General features: G+C 37.2%; 1 protein-coding gene and 1 non-coding gene across 2 annotated transcripts in view; one reads left to right on the forward strand and one right to left on the reverse strand.

Annotated features, from left to right (window-relative positions):
* The first annotated feature begins 11,715 nt into the window (after window positions 1–11,715).
* On the forward strand, window positions 11,716–11,904 carry LOC129041890 (U2 spliceosomal RNA). Its single transcript, XR_008504002.1, has one exon. It is a non-coding gene; the product is annotated as a U2 spliceosomal RNA (small nuclear RNA).
* Window positions 11,905–14,539: 2,635 nt separating this feature from the next.
* Window positions 14,540–21,399, reverse strand: part of LOC129041510 (uncharacterized) — a 38,368-nt gene continuing 31,508 nt past the window's right edge. The window contains exons 2-3 of the mRNA XM_054497051.1: window positions 15,533–15,630; window positions 14,540–14,772 (exon numbers count right to left, since the gene is read on the reverse strand). Of these exons, the coding sequence (XP_054353026.1) occupies window positions 14,540–14,772; window positions 15,533–15,630 (331 nt within the window). The remainder of the gene's footprint in view (window positions 14,773–15,532; window positions 15,631–21,399) is intronic.

Consider the following 21,399-nt stretch of genomic DNA (forward strand, 5'->3'; position numbering starts at 1 on the left):
ATTAAGCTCAGCATCCCACACCCCATCCTCCCACCCCCGCCACATCCTCCCACAGGCCCCAGTGTGTGTTCCCCCTAATATGTCCATGTGTTCTCATCAGTCATCTCCCACTTATAAGTAAGAACATGCAGTATTTGTTTTTCTGTTGCTGCGTTAGTTTGCTAAGGATAATGGCCTCCAGCTCCATCCATGTCACTGCAAAGGCCATACTCTCATTTCTTTTTAAGGCTGCATAGTATTTCATGGTATATATGTACCACATTTTCTTTATCCAGTCTATCATTGAGGCGCATTTAGGTTGATTCCATTTCTTTGCTATTGTGAATAGTGCTGCAATGAACATACACGTGCATGTGTCTTTATAATAGAATAATTTATACTCATTTGGGTATATACCCAGTAATGGGACTGTTGGGTCAAATGGTATTTCTGCCTCTAGTCTTTGAGGAATCACCACACCATCTTCCACAATGGTTGAACTCCCACCAAAAGTGTAAAAGCATTCCTTTTTCTTGACAGCCTCGCCAGTATCTGTTGTTTTTTGACTTTTTAATAATCATCTGATAGTATCTCATTGTGGTTTTGATTTGCAATATTCTAATGATCAGTGACATTGGGCTTTATTTTATGTTTGTTGGCTGCATGTATGTCTTCATTAGAGAATTGTCTGTTCATGTCCTTTGCCCACTTTTAGTGTAATTTTAGGTTCACAGCAAAACTGGGCAGAAAGTACATGAATATCTCACATAACCCCTCCCCCTACACATGCATAGACTCACTCATTATCAACTCCTTCCCAGGAGAGGTACATTTTTCCAAATTTATGACTTGCATTCATGCATCGTTATCATCCAAAGTCCACAGGTTACATTAGGGTTCAGTCTTCGTGTTGAACATTCTATGGGTTTGGACAAAGGTATAACCCACCATTATAGTATTATATAGAGTATTTGCACTGCCCTAAAAATCCTCTGTTCTCTTGCCTATCCCTTTCTTTCTTCCTTTAACCCCTGGCATCACTAATATTTTTACTTTCTCCGTAGTTTAACCGATTTCAGAACGTCATAAAGTTGGAGCATAGAGCACGTCGCCTTTTGGACTCTTTCACTTAACAATATGCACTTACTTTTCCTCCATGTCTTTTTATGGCTTTCTTAGCTCATTTCTTTTCAGCACTGAATAATATTCCATGGTCTGGATGTTCCACAGTTTATTCTTCCATTCACTGACTGAAGGACATCTTGGTTGCTTCCAAGTCTTGGAAATTATGTGTAAAACTTCTGTAAGCCTCCATGTGCTTGTTTTTCTGTGGGGACGTACATTTTCTGCTCCACTGGGTAAATACCAAGCAGCACCGCTGGTAGATGGTATGGTAAATCCAAGTTTAGCTTTATAAGAAATCTCCAAGCTGTCTTCCAAAAGACTGTACCATTTTGCATTCCCATCAGCAATGAGAATTGCTCCACATCCTCAAGAGTATTTGGTGTCAGTGTTCTGGGTTTTGGTCATTCTAGGAGATGCATAGTGGTGTCTCGTTGTTTTAATTGCACTTTTCTGATGACATCTGATGTGGAGCATCTTTTTATATGTTTATTTCCTACCAGTTTATCATCTTTGGTGAGGTGTCTGTTAAGGTCTTTGGCCCATTTTTCAACCAGGTTGTTCATTTTCTTATTGTTGAGTGTTGAGTTCTTTGTCTATTTTGAAACTGAGAGGCAAAATAATGAAAGCAGCTCCTGAAGTGAGAATCCAATAAGGGCTCGGGGAGACTCTAGTAGCAACTTCAGTGCTCAGCTTCTGATATACATCTACATTCTTGTCTTGGGAGTCCACTAAATATTCCTGTTTCCTTCTAAAGTTTCTTCTACGTTAAAAAAAGGAGTTATTTGTATATTTTGGACAGGAGTCTTTTGTCATATGTCTATTTTGCAAATATTTTTTCCCAGTCTAGTCTTTTCATTCTAGTGACTATCTTTCACAGAGGAGAAACTTCCATTGTGTTTCCTTCTTTCATAGATTGGGCCATTGGTGTCATAGCTAAAAAGCCATCATTGAACTCAAGTCATCTAGAGTTTATTCTATGCTATCGTCTAGGAGTTTTATAGTTTTGAATTTTACATTGAGTTCTGTGATCTATTTTGAATTAATTTTTGTGAAAGATGTAAGATGTAAGGTCTGTGTCTAGACTCCTTTTTTGCATGTGAATGTCCAATTGTTTCAGCACTATTTGTTGAATAGAATATATTTTCTCAATTGAATGTCTTTGCTCTTTTGTAAAAGATTGGTTAACTATATAGACATGTGACTTTCTGTTTTGTTCCTTTGATCTATTTGTCTATTCTTTCACCAATGCCACAAGGTCTTGATTACTATAGATTTATAGTAAGTCTTGAAGCCAGATAGTGTCAGTCCTTTAAATTCATTGTTCTCATTCAAAATTGTGTTGGCTATTCTGAGTCTTTTGCTTTTCCACATAAACTTTAGAATCAGCTTGTCAATATTCACAAATGAACTTGATGGAATGTTGACTGGGATTGCATTGAACCTATAGATCATGTTGGGGAGAATTAACATCTTGACAATATTGAACTTCCTGTTCATAAACATAGAGTAAGTCTCCATTTATTTGGTTCTTCTTTGATCCAATTTTTATTGTAAGAAAATCCACATAACTTAAAATATACTATCTTAAGTTTTTATGTGTAAAATTCAGTGGTATTAAGTACACTTGTATTGTTTTGCACCTATCACTGCCATCGATCTCCAGAACTTTCATCATTCCAAACTGAAACTGTATACCCATTAAACAATGACTACCTATTCCCTTCTCCCCCAGCCCCTGGTAACCACCATTCTATTCTCTGTCTCTATGAATGCGGCTACTATAAGTACTTTGTATTAGTGAAAACATACATACCATATTTTGTGTGTGTGTGTGTGTGAGTGTGTGTACGGGAGGGTATGTGTGTGTGTGTCTGGCTGGCTGTTTCACTTAGTGTAATGTCATTGAAGTTCATTTCTGTTGTAGCATGTTTTAAGATTACCTTCCTTCTTAAGGCTGAAAAACTAAAAATGCATCACATTTTTTTAAATCCAACCTTCTGTCTGTCTACAGACACTTCAGGTAGTTTTCATGTTTTAGTGATTATGAATAGCTGCTATGAACATAGGTGAACAAACATCTTGTTGAGAAACTGCTTTCAGTCCTTTATGGTATATATTCAAAAGTGGAATTGCAGGATCATATGGCAATTCTATCTTTAATTGTTTTGAGAAACTGCCAAATTATCTTCACAGTAGCTGTACCATTTTACATTCCTACCATCAGTGCACAACGGTTCCAATTTTTCCACATTCTTGCCAACAGTTTTTTCCCTGCTTTTGTCTGTTTGGTTTTGTTGTCATCCTAGTGGGTGTGAGAGATTATATCTTAAAAAGTATTATTAAAATAATTAGCAAAATAAAAAGTAATTTTCACAAACCTTTTGTTACTTATTCATCATAAAACACCTATACTTTTGGTATGTGTTTTTATATCCCCATTTTAAAATTGTGAAAATTCACTTCTCTTATGTAGAAACTTGTGGAACAAATACTGCAATCCAAGTCTTCTGACCTGAAATCAAGGATTCTCTCCATCGTGCTATTTTACTATGTCCCCTACCAGTGCATTTCACAGAAGGACCTAGATAACCAATAATTTGGCTGAGTGGCAGTGTTTTAATTGTAATTTTGATGAATATCAAATGCTAATGTTTCAATAAAATAAAGAAATGCCTGCTTGAGTAGCATATACCACTTTTCATGTTTCTGTCCACATTTTGAAGGCAGCCAGTCCTTTCAACTGCTTTTCAGAGAAATGTAGCAGGAAGCAAAAACGTCTTCAGTGCTCTGAGTAATAACTTGACACATTGCTTAAAAAGAATCCCAGCTGTGCTGTTTCATAACTCATATGTTTGAAAGCTTCTGCTGATTTTTCTACATGTGGGGAATGGTTTTGCCTTATTTGCCACTTCAGTTTGCATGATTTCAAACATTCTGCTCAAAGAAAATTTCAAGCACTCATCTCTTTTCAGAAACAAGGTATGCCTCTCTGCATAGAAAAAAATGTCACCACAGCAAGTATTTCCTTGGACAAGTTCATCTTCATGACAGTATGTGCTCAACTCTTGCTCACTCCTAGTGCTAGCCACTTACCGTCACTCAGCTCTGGGGCCTCTGAGGCATATTCTAGGAACAGTGGGTGCCACAATTAGGAACACGTCTTTGTACTACACAAGACACCTCTCTGCCTTGCAAACTACTTGACAGGCAGGGGCAGACCTTCACCACTCTGAGGGGGAATGAAGCTTTATGATTTCAGAAGGAATTTCTGTTTTCTGAGGAGCTATATTCTCTAGCTGCTTTTTAAGCCTCCATTCTCTGATGTGTGCAGATCACAGTACAGAGCTGGCAGCACTTTATTAGGAAAAACAAACACTTTTAGGTTTTATAGCTCTCCAATTTATGCAATCCAATGATATGGTAGCAAATTTAAAAATGCACAGTCCACAAAACGGTGTCTACCATATTTTCTTACTTTTTCTCAATTGCTTTAAGCTCACCAAATGCATTGTTTCTCACCAGATTTGGCAGCAGCATATACTTTGTGTTAGATTAAGTTTTCCAAAGAAATAATCACATGGTATTTATTATTGTCTGATTATGTAATAGATAATCAATTGAAGATAAAATATGTAGTTTGAACTAGAAGGCTAGTGTTGACAGAAGTAATGCATGACAGTAAATATTCAAACTCAGTCCCACTTATATACTTAGGTTATTCACTGGTAAACATGACAGTTGGAAATGCTGCATTTAGCAAAAATTATTCCAAGGTTATTGAACACTTAAAATATTATTTGAAGGTAAATGTAGTTTAAAAAAAGGACTGTGAAATCAAGAAGAATGTCTTAATCTACTTTACTTCCCATGTACACCTCCCATTGTGTCTTTTTTGTTTTGCAGTGAGATGAAGTTGAACTGTGGCTCTCCCCCTGCTTCCCTGATCCAGGTTTTTCCTTTTCTCCCTAATACCAAGCTTCTGTTGAAGAAATACTTACTGACAGCAGAATCCATATCTCAAGCTCAGACATCTCCCTGAGGTACTGCCCTCAAATATTTAACTTGCTTGAAACTCCCATTGGGATGTCTACTTGACACCTCAAACCTCACAGGGGCAAACAAAAAACCCTGATTTTACACCAACATTCCCTCTTCTACTCCCTTACTTGCTCCAGCAGCAGCTCTCCCCGATCTCAGGCATAGAAATTTCATTCTTACTTGTTCATGCCTGCAACCTCAACGTCAACCTTGACTTATCAGTTTTTCTTCTTCTCCAAATCCATATTTAAGATACGCAGTTGCTTTTCTCATCAAAACAATATCCATAGTCTGACTATTTTCCCTGCTCCACCTGGTCTGGGATCCTGGCTGCCACTACAGTTGTAGTCATCAATATCTCACCTGTATTACTGACAGCCTCCTAGGGATCTCCATTTCCTTCCCCTTCTCTACCTCCAACCACACACAGAGTAGTCTCAAGTATTTTCAAATGTAAATCCACATTATATCATGCTTGTATTAGTTTGTTTTCATGCTGCTGATAAAACATACCTCAGAATGGGGAATTTACAAAAGAAAGAGGTTTAATTACAGTTCCACATGGCTGGGGAAGCCTCACAATCATGGCAGAAGTCAAGGAGGAGCAAAATTCACATCTTACATGCATGGCAACAGGCAAAGAGAGAATGAATGCCAAGTGAAACAAGTTTCTCCTTATCAAACCGTCAGATCTCATGAGGCTTATTCACTACCATGACAATGGTATGGGAAAGACTGGCTCCCATAATTCAATCATCTCCCACTGGGTCCCTCTCACAACATGTGGGAATTATGAGAGCTACAAGATGAGATTTGGGTGGGGACACAGAGCCAAACCACATCAATGCTTTTTTCTTTTTATTGAGACAGGGTCTCATTCTGTTGTCCAGACTGGAGTGCGGTGGTGATCTCAGCTCACTGCAGCCTCCACTTTCCAGAGCTCAAATGACCCTCCCACCTCAGCATCCTGATTAGCTGGAACTATTCGCATGTGCCACCACGCCTGGCTCATTTTTGTATTTTTGGTAGAAACGAGGTTTCACCGTGTTGCACAGGCTGGTCTAAAACTCCTGGGCTCAAGTGATCTGCCTGCCTCGGCTTCCCATAGTGCTGGGATTCTAGGCATGAGCCACTGGACACGGCCATCACTCTTTTTTCAAAACTTGCAATAAATTTCCATTTGACTCAGAGTAGATGCCATATCCTTGCAATGGTTTGTGAAGCCACATGTCATCTGGACCTCATCAGCCCTCCAATGTCCTGTGCCATTCTCCTGGCAGCTCAGCTCTCCTCCGCCGCCTCCCATTCCTCATTATTCCCGGCAAGTGCCAGGCACACCTCCACCTACGGCTTTAGCACTGATGGTACTGCCAGGAATGCACATTCCCCAGATAGTGTCTGTGCTTGCCCCTTCACCTTCTTCAAGTGTGTCATCTCCTCTCTCTGTGAGGCCCACCATCCCCACTTCATTTAAGATCTCAGTTGGCCTTCTCATCTCTCTTCCTTGCTCTGCACTTTTATTTTTCATCTTCGTGGCATTTATATTGTTCAAATACACCATGTAACATTTATTTTATTGTCTGTTGCCCATGTCCCTCTGCTAGAGAGTAAAATCCACAAGAGCAGAGATCTCCTTATGGAAGACAAGCCCCTTTCTAGCTGCTCAATCAACAAGGTCTTAGTGAACACAAGTTCTTCTGGGCTTGGTGCTAATCAATGAGGATAAAAATGCAAATTAAACCCCACTCTCAGTGAGCCCACAAATTAATCTTTACTCATGTTTTAATACTCCTCCCTAAAAAAAACTGGAAGAATTTAAAATATCATCCGCATATATGAGTAATGACAGGGCTTGTATGACCAGATAAGGATTACATTTTGACTTACAGTCGCCATGCCTGGGAAAGAACGTCAAAGCAGGGCAGACACAGCTGCTCTCTCGAGAACCCTTTTGGGAGTATCCAGCAATGGTAGAAGTCACCGTGATCCCTAATCCTGGTAGCTGTCTTGCTTGCAGTTTCTGTTTTTCTCAAAGTACTTTTTTCAAAAATACCTGGTGGGCTGAAAAAGAAAGCAGCCTAATAGTGTTCATTTTGAGCAGCAATTCACTGCTACCGGCCGGAGCCAAAGCCAGAAAAAAAAAAAATGTCTATCTTTATCTTAAATCACACAGAAAACTTCAAGGGATAATGGAAATATATGTGAATAAAATGTTTGCCTTTCAAATGCTTTTTGTTAGAAGCACTTAGTGTTAAAAGTCCAGTGGTCTTTACATGATGGCTTGCATTCCATCAGGTCCTGTGACAGGACCCAGGTCAGGTCCCAACCTCAGGTGCGGTTAGGAAAAAGCCTGGTTGCAGGGCCTCCTCTCTCCCTAGGTCATCACTTCTGATTTTAAGTGCTTTACCCATGAAGGTGCTAATGGCCTGAACCAGGTTTCTGATTGACATATTGTTTTAATAGTGGGTTTAAATAGAATTACTTGTAAATGTATAACTGACGTGTGGGGCAAGGGGCACAGTGACAGTTGTGACAACTCCTCCTGTTAGTTTTACTGTGAGGCATCCACATTTCCAGGAGAAATACCAGAAATCAGATGACCATACTGTCAGTTAAAACTAGGTACCTTCAAAAACTTTGCCTTGTGGAAAATTGAAGTCAATTAGGGCCTCAAAGATATCTTGTTCAAATTTCGGTTAGAATATGTTTATCCAAACATGAAAATATAGTGATGGCTTGCATATTTATATGTGTCTATATCTATTTATCTATATCTATGTATGTATTTATATCTTTCTCTCTCATATGGATATCATAGGTATCATATCTATATCACATAGATAGCATATCTATATATCATAGATGTATCAGAGAGAGAGAGAGAGAGAGGGAGAGATGGAGATTTTTTCTGTAAGCTGATTTGAGTCTTTTCTGATAAACTGGCATGACTTCACTTGACCATTATGATTTTCTCAGGGAATGTATTTTTAACTAACAATTCTCAACAGCAAGAGTTCAGATATTTTACAACCCTATCAAGTTAGAAGTTAATCTATATAAACATGGATGTCATCCTAGTTTTACAGTCTGCTAGAGAAAATGACCTTAATAGCTATGGTTTTAGTTCCCTGGAGAACAAGAACTGGTTTTGGACTTTAGATAGTAATGGCATTTCGGCATCCCTTGCCAGCCCCGCTCCTTTAATTTTCTTTGAACTTTGTCTTTCCCATGATTAGTTCACGATGAGTTACATAAACCTTTGGCATGTGCTCACAAACATATTTGTTTGCTTCTTGTAGTTCTGCTCTTTGCATCCACACCCCTTAGCATAGCCAGCTGATGGTAGAAAGCTCCCAGTTCTCCTGGGATTGTAACCCTCCTGAGGAAACAATGTCAGTTTCCTTTTGTTTTTGGGACCCTCCAGCCACTGCAAGGAAACCTAGCCTATCCTTGAGACCCTTTCAAGCAGAGGAGAGCCATCCTTCACCCTGGATCTCACACTTCACACCACCTTCCTTGAAATATCTGAGAATGCTCTCCTGCTTTCTAGCTTTCTTGATTGTAAGCCAAATTTAATGATACGCATTTCTTCTCATGAATAGAAGCTTAGAAAAATATTCTGATTTCCCATCCTATGCACACCCTCAATGATCTTTTTGCTTTCCCCCAAGAGCAAAGGACCTATTGTTTATAAACATCTGAGTGATTCCCATCCCTGGAAGCAGGATCTTCAGGAGAAAGTAGGTGGAGGCCATAGTACACTTGCAAAAACTTCAGGAGAGGAATGTCTTTCCCAGCTTTAAAAATATTCCTGCAGTGGGGTAAATTAGTTATGATTATTTTGGAGCAGATATTATTCAAGATACCAAGTTTAAGAAAAACAGCAAATAAAAGATCATAGATCTCTTTCTCATACTGACTATATTCCAGCATGAGCCACAAACGTGAAGTGAAAATGTCCAGATTTATTCCTAAGGGACACTCCATGGCAAGTGCTACACCGGAAGTTGCCAGGAAGGAGAGTAAGAGTCCTTCCTTTGCCTGGTCTGAAGGGTCCTGGAGAGATTCTTTGAAACCCTGGAAATGAGATTTGAAGAATGAGTAGAGCATCACTGTTGAAAGAACGTTAGTGGATGGCTTATTTCAGACAATGAGGCAGTATTCTGCATTCCAAGAGGCTACCAAGTGCCTTATGGAAACAGGAGAATATCTTCTTCCCCCGAATGTCCCTCTCCAGCTACAAATCTATGCTTCACTGTTTACAACTGGTACCGTCAGAGGAAAAACCAAGATGCTTCAAAAAGACACTTTCTAAGGGCAGGCCTTCCTCCACAGGCATGGACACTGTTAGTGTGGATCTGCCTTGTTTTCTTCTACTTGGGGTTTTAGGCAAGTAGTGTGAAGCTCTTGCTTGCTTTTCTCTCATTCTATGAAGTTAGAGTGAGGAACACCACTTTAAAAGAAAGATTTTCAAGAGAATATACAAAGAGATTTAAATGGAAAGACAGATTAAAGTAAGTAATCAGCCCTTTTTTTTAAAGCACAGAAAGGGTAAAAATGAAATTAACAGCTTGAAAAAGAAATAAGCAAATTTAAAAATTTATTCTGTGCCTTTCCCATGCAGTTAAGCTTCTCATTGACTTATTACAAAGTCCTTTCACACCAGCCTCCAAGATCGCCCTCTGCTCACTCTCACCATAATGCAGAGACTGCAGGGATTTTACCATTTCCCTTCATATTAACAACTTGGCTGTTACACAGGCTGCTGGAGGCAGAGGAAAGAAGGCAGCTTTCTATGCATTTCTCACCTCTTCATTGACCAGTCTTCCCTTTGTTGGAATTAGTGATTACACAGGTCAGCAGTAGTAAATTTTCTCTGCATGTAGATATGATAAACTCCACAAGTAACATAGTCAATGAGCAGATGTGAGGTTAGCTGCCCAACTTTTGTAAAACTAAAAGGTGACATGGACATTGCTCATTCATATTTCCATACAATCCATCTTAAATGAAATTGAAAGATGAACCAGGCTGTGGAGGGGTTAAGGCCTTAGTCACAATTTTGTGAATTCTAGAGAAAAAAAACATCAAGAATTTGCTTCTGCATAACTATTCATGTGCTACTCTTTGCAAACACTTCATTAAAAAATTCAATACTTTCAAGGAAGGTTGAACAAATCAAACCGTTTTTACCTATAACCTCCTTCTCTTAAAAATCACCAAAACAAAAATACATCACTGTGAATATTTGTGTCCTTTTCAAAATTCATGTTGCAACTTAATCCTCAATGCAATGGTATTAAAAGTGAGGCCTTTAGAAGGTGATTAGCCCATAAATGCTCTGCACTCGGGATGAGAGTAGTGCTCCCATAAAAGGGTGCAATGGAGCAAGTTTGGTACTTTTCGCACTCCAGCCATGTGAGGACACAACATTCACTCTTTCTGCCATGTGAGGATGCAGGAACAAGGCACCATCTGTGAAGCAGGGAGCTCTCATTGGACACCAGATCCGCTGGCACCTTGATCTTGAACTTCTCAGCCTCCAGAATTATAAGCAATAGATTTCTATTACTTATAATTTATCCAATATAAGGAATTTTGTTAGAGCGGCACGAAACAACTAAGATACTAAAATATGTATCTTCAATTAAATAAGGAAACAGCCAAAAAGGCACATTGTAAATAATGTACTTGATAGTGTAAACTTTGGCCTAAAATAAGGGAGGATGTTAGGAGTCATCATAGATCTCCCTTAATATCTAACAATGTGAATATCTCTTCCAAACTTAGTTATATGATATGAATGAGCCAAATCAGAATGTCATTTATGAATAAAAGGGAAACAAAAGAATTTAAGCATGTCAACATAGATCTAGACGTGCACTACAGAATATCAGAGACTTGGACAATGACAGATACACATTCAGCTATTGACACACCCTACATTTTTCCCCCTGAAACTTAGATATTGTTGTTTTGTTTCCCACAGAATCATCCTGAAGGTAAAAAAAGAAGGAGAGAACAAAATTTAGAGTTAATTAGGCTATCACTGACCAGAGTCAGTTAAATAAACACAAATAAGCCTTTTCCGAAAAGAAATAACTGGCATTCCAGGTTGAATTTTAGGTATGCAAACCTTTGGAGCAAAATGTGCTGTGTGCTAACATAGAGAATTTCCAAAAAGCAAAGGGGAGTAAGTCCAAAAATGGGCATAGATTAGAGCAAATTCATATTAAATTTCTTTTGAAATACTGAAGTTCATTTTTGTTCCAGTTCATTGCCTCAAATTCTTACCAAATGATTTTGGAGAGAATTGAATTGATAGAATTGATTATTAGAAAAATGAGTTGAAAACAAACTATTTAGAACCTACCTCTCTTTTTTACGCATAAAAAACAGGATCAGAATATAATGAATATAAGGCTAATGAAGAATGCATGTGTAAGACTTGCTTCAGCAAAGCTAAGGAACGTTAAGACAAAATTTCTCCTACCAAGTCTGAGGAGCAAGAGATTAAAGGATCTGAGGAGCAAGAGATTAAAGGATCTGAGGTGCAAGAGATTAAAGGAGAGAATCCCTTCTAGGTCTTTTGGCTAAGATCAAGTGTAGAATCTGTTTTTATCAGTTTAATAGCTGGTACATCCTCTATCCCAGGACAATATATTAAGTGGATTTTTGGAGCAGGGAGATGGTTGAAAATAATACACACATGCTTAATGTTGACCATTTGATCCTGCTAATCAGATGTTCTGCATAAAACTGGGAATTGGGTAACAATTTTCCATAAATTGAAATGAGAAATGTTAGAAACACACAACCAGTTAACAGTAAGTGGCACAACAAAAACAGAAAAAGCCCACATCTAAGCAGCAAGCTGCCATGCTGGGGTGTAACAGGCTTTGCCTATGAGCTCCTTTTCACTTACCAATTAACACAGCTGTTACCAGGTGCTTGTTTGCAATAACATCTCTCCACTTACTACTGTCCTTCCTTCTGGACAGTTTCCTTTAGCATTTGCTCTGCCTTTATGTAACTCAGTTTATAATACTGGGCAAAAACAAGGGCTCTGTCAGAAAATCATAGAGGAAGCAGCTTTAGGACTAGTGCAGTAAACAGTAGAGAATGGCTCTTAATAAGTGGGCACAGCAAAGCCTCTCCTAGTGAAAGTCACTGTCCACAAACATTTTCTATTTGCCTGCACTTGGTGCACACATTTTTTTTTTTAGTATCTAGGTGAGATTGTGATGTTCCATGAATCATATTCAGAATATCAATGTAAGTTTTCTGACATTTTTGCTTTTAGTTTGGTAAAACAACATAAAATTTAGAATCCTAACCATTTTCAAGTGTACAATTCAGTGACACCAAACACACCCACAATGTTGCACAATCACCACCACCATCCATCTCCAGAACACTTTCACATCCCAAACAAAAGCCCCCACCAACGAATGATAACTCCCCTTTCCCCTTTCCCTTGGTCCCTGCAACCTCCATTCCTCTTCTGTCTCCAGGAATTCACCCAATCTAGGCGCTGAAAGAAGTCAAACCATACAAAACAGACGCTTTTGTGCATAACTTATTTTACCCAGCACAATGTTCTCAAAATTCATCGATATTGTAGCATGTATCAGAACATCACTACTTTTAAAAGGAAAAAGTATTCATTGCATGCATATATCACACTGCATCTATCCATCTAACTGTCTGCTGAAGGAAACCTGGGCTGCCTCCACTCTTTGGCTACTGTGAACAATGCTGCTATGAACACGAGTGTACACATGTTTGTGTGAATGCTTGTTTTCAATTCTTTCCACTGTACACCTAGAAGTGAAACCACTGGATTTCATAGCAATTCTGTGTTTAAGTTTTTGAGAAAACACCAAATTGCAGCAGCTGCCCCATTTGACATTGCTACCAGCCAACACAGCAGGATTCCAATTTCTCCACATCCCCACCAACACTGATTTTCTATATTTTTTAAGTAATAGTCATTCTAATAGATGTGAAGTAGTCTTTTATTATGGTTTTGATCTCTAATTTTCTAATAACTAGTGATGTTGAACATATTTTTATGTATTTATTGTCATGTCTATTCAGTCTCTTGCTCATTTTTAAGTCATTTTTTTTGTTGTTATTCTTGAGTTGTAGGAGTTCCATCTATATTCTGGATATTAATTCCATGTCATTTGTATATGGTTTGCAAATACTTTCTCCTATTTGCGGAATGTCTCTTCACTCTTTTGATAGCATCCCATGATAAGCAGAAGGGTTTTTTAAAAAAAAAAATTAGAAAGTCCAATTTAATTAATTTTTTGTTTCAGTGTTTTAAGTGTCATATCTAATTAAAAAAAAAGACTCTGAATCAAATGTTCTGAAGATTACTTCCCATATTGTTTTCTAAGAGTTTTATCATTTTAGATCTTAAACTTAGGTGTTTGATGCATTTTGGGTTAAATCTTGTATATGGTTGTAAAGGTTTGGCGTCCAGGTTTACTCTTTCGTATGACTACATGTGATTTTTGTTTAAAATGCCTTGAAAAGTGTGTATTGCCTATAAGTCTCCCTATATCAACACTGGTTGAAAAGCATATTCAGACTTTCTAACATTCTATCATGTTTGAAATAAGAGTTCAGGAGGCATTCTGAGAAAACCAATAGCTTGGGAGATGTTCTATGAGGCCCTCCTGTTACAAATGGTATTAATTTGATGGCAAGAGTATGTTTAATTCAAAATTACTTACATTGTTTCTTTTTTCTTTTTGCAAAGACTATGTTAGGTCACTAGGAACACCACAATACATTCCATAAAGTATGATGCAAGTGACACTTGTTCTACAACAGTGTAGTAATATTTTTTATAACTATAAAAATGAAAACAAAAATTTAGTCTGGGCATGGTGGCTCATACCTATAATCCCAGCACTTCGGGAGGCTGAGGTGGGTGGATCTCTTGAGGTCTGGAGTTCAAGAGCAGCTGGCCAACATGGTGAAATCTTGTCTCTACTAAAAATACAAAAATTAGCCAGGCATGGTGATATGCGCCTGTAATCCCAGCTACTTGGGAGGTAGAGGAGGGAGAATCACTTGAACCCAGGAGGCAGAGGTTGTAGTGAGCCCAGATCACATCATTGCACTCCAGCCTGGGTGACAGAGCGAGAGTCTGTCTCAAAACAAAACAAAACAAAAACAACAACAACAAACAAACAACAACAACAAAATTAAAGTGCTTGGCAAATCACTGTCATCTTAATTTTTTTGTCGCTTTGAAAAACAAAATCAATACCCCAAATGCAGCATATCTGGAAAATAATTAGGAAGAAAATAGTGCATATCAGGTTTTATAGTATGTAAGTTCCACCTGGTTCAGAGGACTTCTTCAACAGAAGATGCTTTACTATTCCCAGGATATATAGCCAGGTCTTGCAAAGTTGAGGCCAACATATATTGAACCAGCAGCATCCCCAAGAGAGCTGCTTGGCTCGGGATGTAAGGCTGCACTGGTCACACTTGACTGAGGCCCAGAGAGCAGACCAGAGCAGCCTCTGCCCATGGAGCTCAAGAACTGTGCAAGGAGAAGTCCACACAAATAGGATGCCCACTGTCCCCCATTTCCACAGAGCAGTTGCCCTGGCACACAAAGAGGAGAAGGTCATTTATGAGAAGAGACAGTCACTTGAAATAGGGTGAGTGAAGTGACTGATATGCCCTCCATATATCTGCTGGTCTTATGTTTCACCACCAAACTCCAATCACATCTTCATTGTTTGTCAGAGTATGATCGGGACCACTTGTGTCATGGTGACTCAGGATGCTTGGAAACCCCATTCCTGCATCCATGCAAGACCTACTGAGTCAACATTTCTTTTGGTAGATCTCAACAATCCATGTTGCTACAAGAGACCTGGACCTGAAAATTAAAGTTTGAGATTCCCAACTCTCTTTTTATTTATGTTTTGCATGCTTGAGATATCAAGGTTACCGTGCAATTATTACTATCATTTTATGATTTCAATAAGTTTCTCATTATTTGTTTTCTAGGCATGCTTTTCAATGTTCTAATATTCACAGCTATTTTCTTTATTTTCTCCATTTTTTCTCCAGAATTCTGTATTGGCTGCTTCATGGCTTTTGCTTCTGGTCAAGTCAGGGCTAAATGGTATGACCAGTGGCCCCAGCAATCTACACCTGATGATGGAGACAACGAAGTGTGTGATCTTAGTGGTAAAATTCTGTTGATGATCAGCAACAACTGATGTAGCTCCTGGAAAACATAGCCCTGCCATCTTTGACAACTATTCCTCCAAAGTTATAGTAGATGGTCCAGTGAAAATTAGCTTGTGGGATGCAAGGTGGACAAGAAGACTATCCTACCAAGTAGGTGTCTTACCTTGAGAGTCTTCCATGATTTGAAAGTGTCTATGTATTTCGCGGTGTTCTGATGTGTCACAATATTTCTTCAACACTCTTGTAATCCCAGGGGGACTAAATTCAGAGAGAGAAATAACAAAAACACAATTTAGAAACCAAAAGAGAAAATGCTGACTCCAATCATCAACCCACAGGATTTAACCCTAGCTAAGAAATCAGTGTTATTAAATAACTGAATATTTGGCTTTCAGCCATGAAATCCTCAGCAGTGTTTGAGGAAGTTCCTAGAGTAGTTCTATGTCCATCCCTGCGAAGGAGAAGAAGCAATGCTTGCTGTCGAGTATGCCAGAGTCCTGAATCCTATCCACCAAATCAGTTTAGCCTTTCTTAGAGATGCTAGATTCTATGCCCTGACAAGCTTTGTTACGACTGTTTTTTTTTCACTGAATTATTTTTAACCTCCTAGTGATTTTAAGATTATTCTGATAAAAGGGAAGAGTTCATACTTTCATATTCCATTAAAATTTAGTCCTAAAATGGCAACCTTCATAAAGCCTTTTCAAAAGAAACTACTCTTAAGCAGATTGTTGGCCAAATATCTTCCAAATTTGCTTACATTATTGTGATGTGGGCACTAAGCACTAAGCTATTTAAAAGACCTTTGTCTTTAAAATGACATATCTTCTGAATCTAGGAAATTTTCTAAGTAATTTTCAGACCTATACAAAGTACATTCTCTTGTCTAAACATGTCCCCAAAATGTCATAACTAAAAGACTCCAAGCTCATTCCAGAGCTGATATGAAACTTCTTCCAGATCCATTTAACCTAGGTTGGACCGCAGTACCAATTACAGATCCATAGATCAAGGGAGCTGTTGGCATAGGTGTGGACAGAGCTGGAGTGCCTGTACTGCTGAGTCCTAAATTATCCAGAGTTGGATAGAGCTGGTGGTAGAAAGATTTGGTGTCCTGGCTGCCACAGTACAGGGAGTCCAAAAATGTAAATTGTAGCCTAACCCTTAGGCTATTATGAAGATACATTTGTCATACATTACAGATCATTCTGCTCCATGTTCTAATTTCTCCTTTTTAGTTAGATGTAGTGGTAATAAAGGTTACTCAGAGGAATGCTGCAAAAGTTAAAATAGATATTATGTATACAACAAAGCATAAAGTTTAGAAAAAAATATCTCAAATGATACCATGTATTAGTGCTAAATATTATTATATAGAAAATATTACACTCATTCGAAAATGCCAAAACCTGAGAACTCCAGAAATAGCATATAGGTATAAGGGAATCCCTATTGAGAAGGAGGGAAGAAGAGAATTGCAGAAATAAAGTCATGTTTTCAGGAATAAGATTGAAAAAGAATTATTTTATTTTTAAGGATACAAAAATAGCACTTGAGTTTTCTTATTTAGGAAACAAATTTTGGCTTCAAAAATGAAAAGGCATTCGTGAAGACATAGGGATAGCTTTATTTTATAAAGGATAAGAGTAATAGCATGTTGAGTGCTCCTGCAGATAGATTTCTGTTCCACATAAGGAAAGTTCTTTTATTAATTTGAGCCCATGAATTGAAGCAGTGTGTTGTCCATAACCTAAGAGCCCCTATTTTCCTGGTGGAAGGACTTCAAACTTTGTAGATAGCAGCTGACATTGGAAGTGGCTTCACAACTTGAGTGACTCTGATTCTAAGAAAACTCAAGAGGATTGTTCTATGTTAAATCAGTCAATGCCTTTGGATCAGGATACATCACTTTTCAATAATAAGAAGGGCCCTTTCAGATAAACTCAAGTGAGATTGTGAGACTGATGGATTTTAAGGAATTAAAGAGAATTTGTAACGTATTAGAATACTAGAAAATGAAAATGGTGATTTTTTTTTAAAAAAGGAAATGTGCTTGCTACAAATCTACAGATTAGTTAGCTTGAGTAATTTTGGGGCAACGTCTAAAGAAATTTTCAATACTTTGAGTACTTCAAGAGAAAATTTCTGATGTGGGAGTAAGTGAAGCAATCTCAATAAAATCTGCACCAGGTAGAATATTATTTTATCAAATAATCACTACATAGTAAAATGAGAGACATAGTATATGTAAATATTATTCATGTGTATATGTTTCCATGTGTGTGTGCATACACTTGAAAAAAACTCTTCCTAATAATTAAATTGAATCACAGGCTCATATCTTTCCAAAGAAAACAATTTCAATAATAAAATAATTATCAATAATTATTGGGAAAACGTTGGCATGCCATTTCCAGAACTACTGATTCTTTTAATGTGGCATTGGCAATTTAAAAGCTATAATTTTGTGGCTTCTAAGAAGCCACTGAAATGCTTAAAGAGAGGAGTCAGCAACAAATCTTACACAAGGAAGGTGAATCCATTATTTCTCATAGGCGGGAAGCTGTTCTAAACTTCCCCATCAGATTTTTCTGAGAAAGGCAGGAATCTCATGGCAGTTTTAGAATTAATTTTAATGCACACTAAGAGCAACAAAAATATACATTCTTAGACTCTGAGTGAAAGAAAGGCTTTTTTTTTTTTTTTTTTTTTTGGCTGAGTCTTGCTGTGTCACCCAGGCTGGAGTGCAGTGGCACAATCTTGGCTCACTGCAACCTCCACTCCCTGGGTTCAAGTGATTCTCCTGCTTCAGCCTCCTGAGTAGCTGCGACCACAGGTGTGTGCCACCACGCCCAACTAATTTTTTGTGTTTTTAGTAGAGACAGGGTTTCACCATGTTGACCAGGCTGGTCTCGAACTCCTGACCTTAAGCGATCCACCTACCTCGGCCACCCAAAGTGTTGGGATTACAGGCATGAGTCACCACACCTGGCTTAAAGGCAGAATTTTTAAAGAAGGATACAGACTTGAAACATGGAAAGTATTGCTTCAAATAACAGTTCCACCACTTATTAGTCTTGTGAATTGGATAGGACGGTTAACTTTTCTCAATATTTTTCCAATCTTGAAGATACTAATGTACCACTCTAAAATGGCTATAATAAGGATTAAGTACAATAAAGTTGATGGTGCACCTGAAGGAAAGGTGGGATCACAGTGCTAGTTGCTCTTTTCTCACCTTCAGATTTTATCTGAGAATGAAGTAAGAACATGCATTATGGTTTTGTTCCATAGAGAGCAACCCACATTTCCCTCTGCATTTTAAATTTTAGCAAAACTCCAAGATCAAGAGCCTGTCTTAAATATTCAAAAAATGTATCATAAATAATGAAAATAAAATGAAATTGTCTTGGACTTCAATGAGCAAGGCTCCATGCCTTCCACAATAATGTTAAACAGACGGATGTCTTCTTTCATGTCAACGAGAAATAGTTTTCAAAGTGGATAACTTATTTTAATATAATGAATTGAAAATTGAAGAAGCATCTGCACCTGTCATTTCATCGTCATTAGAAGGAAAAGTAGATTTTACAACACCAAAGTCAAAATTACTAGAAAATTGAAGAATATATCCTACATCAGCACTAAAAAGCTCCATCCTGTAGGTTAGTTCAATGTCTTATTTGGAATCATGTTTCGTTGATAAAGTATCTTGGTGGACCCCTAAAGCAGTGCAAATTAAAATGAGATATTTCTTCTGGTATAGAAGATAAACGAATAGCACTAATAAAAATAATCCAAGACCAAACCATCTATGATGTCAAGGTATAGATTCTGTGGAATTAAAAGTATACTACCTGTTGGGGTATGAACATAACTGATTGTTTAGTTAAAAAAAAAAAAAGATGATATTTCTGTTCATACTAACATAGGCTTTTGGGTGGTATTGATTGATCGATAAGAGGTAAAAAATCACTATATTAAGTCTATTGCCAACTTTGTTCCAGAGTGAGGCATGGTAAATCATTTGTAATAAATTTAGTGGTGATGGCTTTCTAGGGGTTTTACTGTTTACCACATAATGTAAAGTAAATTCTAGAATGATTGGACTCATTTTAATAGCTGTAATCTACCCAAAATTCAGTATAAAAGAGAAAATATTAAGGACTTAAGAGGTATTAGTCCACTTAAACGAATTTACATAATAAAAAATAAAATGAGAAAAATTCAGATGAGTCTTCCTTAAATAAGGAAGATTATATCATCTATTAGAAAATAACATATAGTAAAAGACAATAAGTTGAAGATTAAAAATAATTTCTAGTGAGCCTTTTAAAAATATGCTTTTTTACATATAACCTTTATATGTACAGTTGAGATTTAATGTAATACTTAAATGTTTATATCCACACATGTATACTAAAGATTTTAAAAATGAAGATTTAAAAACATGCTGTAAATAATTTATGAAAAAAAGAAGATGGCATATTGGAAAACTAAATATTTCTCAGAAATGAGTAATAAACAAAACACTACATATCAATTCTAGTAGAATTCTAGCAATTCTGGTAGCAATGAAACTACTATTGAAAGAGTAAAGTATATTCTGTAAATATTTTTTTATCAGAAAACAATAAAATCTGAAAATAAACGAGCCCAGAAACCTACTCGAGCACAAAGAAATGGAATGGAGAATATAGGAGCAAGAAAATAAATAAAATATTTGCAGAAATAGACTATAAACCTACAATAGAAAGCATGGAAAGTCAGAAGTTTATTATTTGATAACTCTAATTCAAAATGCATATAAATACTTTTAAATGAATGAATGAAAAGTATAAAGAAATAAAATAACACTGGCAAATTTAATCAGAGATAAATTAAAAGGGAAGAAGGCACAAATAAAAATTAAAATAGGAATACGGTTAAGGATAAAGCAGATTATAAAGTTAATTAGAAAATTCCAATTACGAAATTAATTTATAAACTTGAAAATTTATATATAATAAACCATCTATATAAAATTAACCATGTAACTTCTCATGAATGATTCATAAATATCTGAAGAATCCTATATTTTAAAATTTCAACCAGTGATTTAAATATCTTATAATACCAGACTAAAAAAAGATAATTTACATTCCAACTCTTCCTATGAAGCTAATGTAACCTAAACATATAAAAGAGATATGACTCATGTAAGAAAGGAATACACACCCTCAGAAATAATACCACACATCTACAACCATCTGATCTTTGACAAACCTGACAAAAACAAGAAATGGGGAAACGATTCCCTATTTACTAAATGGTGCTGGGAAAACTGGCTAGCCATATGGAGAAAGCTGAAACTGGATCCCTTCCTTACACCTTATACAAAAATTAATTCAAGATGGATTAAAGACTTAAATGTTATACCTAAAACCATAAAAACCCTAGAAGAAAACCTAGGCAACACCATTCAGGACACAGGCATGGGCAAGGACTTCATGTGTAAAACACCAAAAGCAATGGCAACGAAAGCCAAAATTGATAAATGGGATCTAAGTAAACTAAAGAGCTTCAGCACAGCAAAAGAAACTACCATCAGAGCAAACAGGCAACCTACAGAATGGGAGAAAATTTTTGCAATCCACTCATCTGACAAAAGGCTAATATCCAGAATCTGTAAAGAACTCAAACAAATTTACAAGAAAAAAAACAAACGCCATCAAAAAGTGGGCGAAGGATATGAACAGACACTTCTCAAAAGAAGACATTTATGCAGCCAAAAGACACATGAAGAAAGGCTCATCATCACTGGTCATCAGGGAAATGCAAATCAAAACCACAATGAGATACCATCTCACACCAGTTAGAATGGCGATCATTAAAAAGTCAGGAAACAACAGGTGCTGGAGAGGATGTGGAGAAATAGGAACACTTTTACACTGTTGGTGGGACTGTAAACTAGTTCAACCATTGTGGAAGTCAGTGTGGTGATTCCTCAAGGATCTAGAACTAGAAATACCATTTGACCCAGCAATCCCA

The sequence above is a fragment of the Pongo pygmaeus genome, chromosome 6 (assembly GCF_028885625.2).
Source record: "Pongo pygmaeus isolate AG05252 chromosome 6, NHGRI_mPonPyg2-v2.0_pri, whole genome shotgun sequence".
Taxonomy (NCBI): domain Eukaryota; kingdom Metazoa; phylum Chordata; class Mammalia; order Primates; family Hominidae; genus Pongo; species Pongo pygmaeus.